Raw genomic sequence first — 5,380 nt, 5'->3', positions numbered from 1 at the left:
GCAATAAAGCTCATTCTGATTCTGATTCTGATTACCATAGATCAGCCGTTAATGATCTGTGTGACTTTGCCAATGTGGATTTTTTTTTCTGCGACAAAAAAATTTTGGTCGACTATTAGGGGGCAGCCCTAATATATATATATATATATATATATATATATATATACATACATACATACATACATACGTACATGTATTTTGTGCTCAGTAAGTAGAGCATGACACGCCAAGGTCATGGAATTTCCCAGGAAAAGCATTAACTGAGAAGAAATGCAGTGTCGTTTTGGATAAACTGTCTGCCAAATGCATAGATGTAAGTGAATGATTGACTAACAAAACAGAAACAGATTAAGAACCTTTTTCTTTAGAGCACAAAAGGAGGTATTTTGAAGAATATTCACGCTGCTCTTTTTCATACAATGAACAAGTGTTGTGAAGCTGCAAATAGGGTTCCCAAGGTTCTCTTGGAACTGATATTAGAAAAGTGTGTACATTATATATTTAATGTATTGTGTGTATATTACAATGGTATTAAGCCATCTGTTTGAATGCGTTTGTGTGTTTTGTCCAGAAAATGGGATCATTAAATCAGACCGCGTGTATGAAGTTATGTTGGCCACAGACCGTGCCCACTTTTCCAGATGTAACCCATACATGGACTCGCCACAATCTATAGGTAAGCTCCAGTCCAGAGTTATTCATTTGTTTGCACAATGCAGGTGTCTAATGTGGCCAAAGCTTAGTGACACACAATTCCTGGTTTCTGTTTTTCCTGCTCTGCACGGCTACACCAGCCACTTTATTTTCCCTGTCTGTCTGAAACAAAAGGATTTGATTAATTCATTGGAATAGTCTCGAACTGACAGACATCTTTAAAGGGGTCATATGATGTTGCTAAAAAGATCATTATTTTGTGTATTTGGTGTAATGAAATGTGTTTATGCGGTTTAAGGTTCAAAAAACACATTATTTTCCAAATGCTGTACATTATTGTTTCTCCTCTATGCCCCACCTTTCTGAAACGCGTCGATTTTTACAAAGCTCATCGTTCTGAAAAGCGAGGTGTGCTGTGATGAGGGCGTTTTCGTACGCGTTTGGCCAATCATTGTCTACTTACGTCACGATTAGTACCAGTTGTGCTGGTTAGACCCTGCTCCTGAGTAGGAGCTAATTTGGTTCTCGAAAAAGGCAGTCCGGTACTAAAATCGCTCCCAGTTCCGGCGGTGCGAAAACGCCAAAAAGTGGGTAGTTCCACAATTAGTTCTGGTACTATGAAAAGGTTCCTGCGGTGCGAAAGGCCCTAATGTTAGACACAATGCCGAATTCTGGTGATTCTGTTGTTGTGTTTTCTCTTTGGGATGAAAGTCTTTTTTTGTAATTTTGTGCAGGTTACCAAGCAACAATCAGTGCACCACATATGGTAAGTTAAAACTGCTTTAGCAGCATTTGGGATAGCAGTTACTGGCCTGTTTGAGGTAGGCGCTGATGAACGCTCATCTGTGTGCTGTAGCACGCGTATGCTCTAGAGCTTCTCCATGATCACCTGTATGAAGGAGCGAAGGCTCTGGATGTGGGATCAGGCTCCGGAATCCTGTCCGTCTGCTTTGCCAGAATGGTGAGTCTCTTCACTGCTAGTTGCAAACATGGGATTGCTTAGGATTTTCACAGTTCTGTCGTATTAAATGTAGAGCAATGGCATGCAAACAGTTATGACATATGAATTACTGTTGTACGTTAGAACAGTTAAACAGTGTGTCTGATACGGAGGAGCAAATATAAATGTGGGCAGACCTACATTTTTTCGGTTTTCACAGAATTTAGCCCTGTGGCAGGTTGCATAAACTGCTGAGACTTAAAAGTTAGTCATCTATCTTTTTTTTCTTTCTTTAAGACTGGTCATAACTTTTTAAAGTCAGTTACATGAAAAGGTAGATTGGTCTAATTTGAATCCAAAAAGTAAGACTGATCAGTTGGTAAGACAAGTATGACACTTGTTCAACTGATAGTTAATCAAACTAGTTCTTAAAGGGGTCATATGACATTGCTAAAAAGAACATTATGTTGAAACCCGTAAGACCTTCGTTCATCTTCGGAACACAAATGAAGATATTTTTGATGAATTCCGAGAGCTCTCTGACCCTAGGTCCAAGGATCCTAACACGATCAAGGTCCAGAAACGTTGTAAGGACATCGTTAAAATAATCCATGTGACATCAGGGGTTCAACTGTAATTTTACGAAGCTATGAGAATACTTTTTGTGTGAAAAGAAAACAAAAATAACAACTTTATTCAACAATTCGTCTCCGCGTCACCCTGGCGCCATTTTTGAGAGTATCACATGCATAAATAACGTATGCAACGTATGTACGCGGACATGTTGTTTACGCTTTGATCTGAACATAAACAACATATCCGAAGATGAACGAAAGGCCTTACAGGTTTGGAACGAGATGAGGGTGAGTGATTAATGACAGAATTGTCATTTTTGGGTGAACTATCCCTTTAATTCAGAGCTACATTGAATGAAAAATCACTAATTTAGCCTACTTCTGTCAGTTTGGACCTCCATAGTAGTTTGATGAGTGTGTGCATTACAGTGGATGTGTTGTGGTGTTTTACAGGTTGGGCAGAAGGGGAAGGTGATTGGCATTGATCATATAAAGGAGCTTGTGGAGGATTCTATAACTAATGTAAAGAAAGACGATCCTAGTTTGATCTCTTCAGGGAGAATCAAACTCAATGGTTGGTCTGCTTACCTATCTTTGGTCTCTCACAATTGTGTTTTATAATGTATCCATTTTTTAGGTATGCAGCAAAATTTTGGCTGATTTTGATTGGCCAACGGTCAATACTATTTATATGCATTTATTAGGGATGCAACAATACAGTTAGTCCACGGTTCAATACGTACTTCGGTTTTTAACCACGGTTTTCGGTTTGGTTTGTTTCTGATAGCTTGGCACATCAGAGTGTTTTTTGCAACAAATTAACAACAAAAAACTCCTGTAAACCTCTGTACACTGGAAAAAGCGTGGATTTTTATATTTCTGTTTAACATTTCTTTTGAGAGCATTTTTCCAATCTTTTGAGAGAGGAATTATTTTTCCAATTTTTACCCAAAATAGGATGGATTGGCCATTATTGAGCGCTATAAACGCATGTAATGTGTGTTTCATTCATACTGGACGCCAGAGGGCGCCCTCGTGCAGAAAATCCACATATGCATCATAGAAGTAACACTTACAGTGTTCCAGGAAATCCCTAATATGGATAAAGGCATCCCTATCGCTGTAACTGAATAAAAAGAAGATAAAACGTTAAACGTTTTTGAATGATGAAATTTAAGGACAATAAACGCTAAACAAGTTATAATGTTCTCTTTTGCTGGACAACAGGTTTAGAAAGTCTTATTATTGTATGTCATTACAAGGGAAGATGCTCGGCATGTGTTGCTTTTTCAAATATAAGAGGGGAGGGGTTTCCTCATTTCAGCACATGAACTCACCGACACACAAACAGCCAATTCTGAGAGAAATAAAACACACCGATATTATTTAAATGCAAAACCGCAATTCACAAGCGCGTATTGAACCGTGGATGTCGTACAGAACGGTTCGATATTATATCAAGAATTGTGACATCCCTAGTATTTATACATATTTAAATTATTTTTTTCACATATTTTATCACATTTAAATTCATTCCTCAGACTTTTTTTCCTCAGATTTTTTTTTTTAAGTTGTGACATTTATCAGACAAATTTACATTCAGAGACAGGCCATAGGAATAGAACAGAACAGCTGTGTTATCCTGTAATGTTGTCTGTATGTGTGCAGTTGGAGATGGAAGAATGGGCTATGAGGAAGAAGCACCTTATGACGCCATACATGTCGGAGCCGCAGCTCCCACAGTGCCACAAGCAGTATGTTTTCTTTGAATCACAAATACACTTTGATGCCTAGCCATATTTGTACCTTAAGCCATATCTTTAAAGGAATAATTCATTCACAAAGTAGAATTTTGTCATCATTTACTCACCATGTATCTGGATCTTCACATGTATGTGTGTATGTTTGTGTTGTAGTTGCTGGACCAGCTAAAGCCAGGTGGGCGTCTGATTCTGCCGGTCGGGCCAGCAGGAGGGAACCAGATGCTGGAGCAGTATGACAAATTGGAGGATGGCAGTACCAAAATGAAGCCACTGATGGGCGTGATTTACGTGCCTTTAACAGACAAAGACAAGCAGTGGTCAAGGTGGAAGTGACTTCCTGTCCTCTGTCCCCTCTCTCTCTCCTAGGGCACAGGTGAAACGGTGTGGTCCGGAGCAGACAGAGGCTGCATTTGCCGCTTGTCATCTTTTTTGCTGCTCCATACCATGATGAACAGCTGCAGTGTTTTTTTTGTCTTTTTTTAACTGTAACCCACCAGCCTGATTTGACCAAAAAAAAAAAATGTTTTAAATTTCTGGTTTGCCATTAACTGCTGGAATGGGCTTGAGTTTTTTTTTTTCCCCCTCTAAAATGCTTTCTAAATGATGAGACATGAAAGCATGAAAACATCAAAACCTATTTAGACTTGGCATTATGGCTTTGTTCACACTGGCAGCCCAAATCTGATTATTAAGGCAGATCAGAGTCAATTCCAGCAAAAAAAAAATTCATTCATTTATGACATCACTTAAAACTCAACAAGAGAAGCTTAGAAAGTCTCAGTTCCTGAAAATACATTCTAATTAAATTGATTACAATTTGTGTTGCTATAATTTGCGAGATCAGTAATTGCCCCCAGCACAATTGCACAGCTAATTTCCCCTTCAGATTTCCACCCTGTTAGCCAGCTGCCATTGTGACATGTATGTAATGTCATATACAGCGAGCGCTGAGCATTAGTGTGTAGATGTGAATGTGTAAAATAATGTGTTCTTTGTTGCATTAAATGCATCCAAACCGACAGTATTTACTGTATGTTTTTGTTGAAGAAAGTATCTTGGCATCATGTTGACGCCTACATTGTGACTATAGCAACCAATAAACACACCAGATATCGAGTCCACTGTCTGAATCCTGTTTCATCAGTGGCAAAGTGCAGACCAGTGCAATTTGAAAAACAAAACAGTTTGAAGACTGTATTGCACATTAAAGGGTTAGTTCACCCAAAAATGAAAATTAGCCCATGTTTTACTCACCCTCAAGGCATCCTAGGTGTATATGACTTTCTTCTTTCAGACGAATCCAGTCGGAGTTATATTAAAAATTGTCCTTGCTCTCCCAAGCTTTATAATGGCAGTGGGCGGGTGTTTCTGTTCAACAGTCCAAAAGAAGTCAAATAAAGTGCATCCATCCATAATAAAACATGCCTCACACGGCTCCAGGGGGTGAA

At 38.9% G+C, this 5,380-nt stretch overlaps 1 protein-coding gene across 2 annotated transcripts in view; it reads left to right on the top strand.

Moving 5' to 3' along the window:
• The window catches only part of LOC107731520 (protein-L-isoaspartate(D-aspartate) O-methyltransferase-like), an 18,976-nt gene that overhangs the window by 9,123 nt on the left and 4,473 nt on the right, over nucleotides 1-5,380 (top strand). Inside the window, exons 2-7 of one of the 2 annotated variants that reach the window (XM_016542633.1) lie at nucleotides 572-676; nucleotides 1,389-1,420; nucleotides 1,511-1,615; nucleotides 2,623-2,743; nucleotides 3,838-3,923; nucleotides 4,086-4,305. In XM_016542633.1, the coding sequence (XP_016398119.1) occupies nucleotides 572-676; nucleotides 1,389-1,420; nucleotides 1,511-1,615; nucleotides 2,623-2,743; nucleotides 3,838-3,923; nucleotides 4,086-4,265 (629 nt within the window). In that variant the 3' untranslated portion in view covers nucleotides 4,266-4,305. The remainder of the gene's footprint in view (nucleotides 1-571; nucleotides 677-1,388; nucleotides 1,421-1,510; nucleotides 1,616-2,622; nucleotides 2,744-3,837; nucleotides 3,924-4,085; nucleotides 4,306-5,380) is intronic. The other variant, XM_016542632.1, reaches the window with a different exon arrangement.

The sequence above is a fragment of the Sinocyclocheilus rhinocerous genome, unplaced genomic scaffold (genome assembly GCF_001515625.1).
Source record: "Sinocyclocheilus rhinocerous isolate Xijiao unplaced genomic scaffold, SAMN03320098_v1.1 scaffold819, whole genome shotgun sequence".
NCBI classification, from domain to species: domain Eukaryota; kingdom Metazoa; phylum Chordata; class Actinopteri; order Cypriniformes; family Cyprinidae; genus Sinocyclocheilus; species Sinocyclocheilus rhinocerous.
This window is presented reverse-complemented; position numbering and strand designations above follow the sequence as displayed.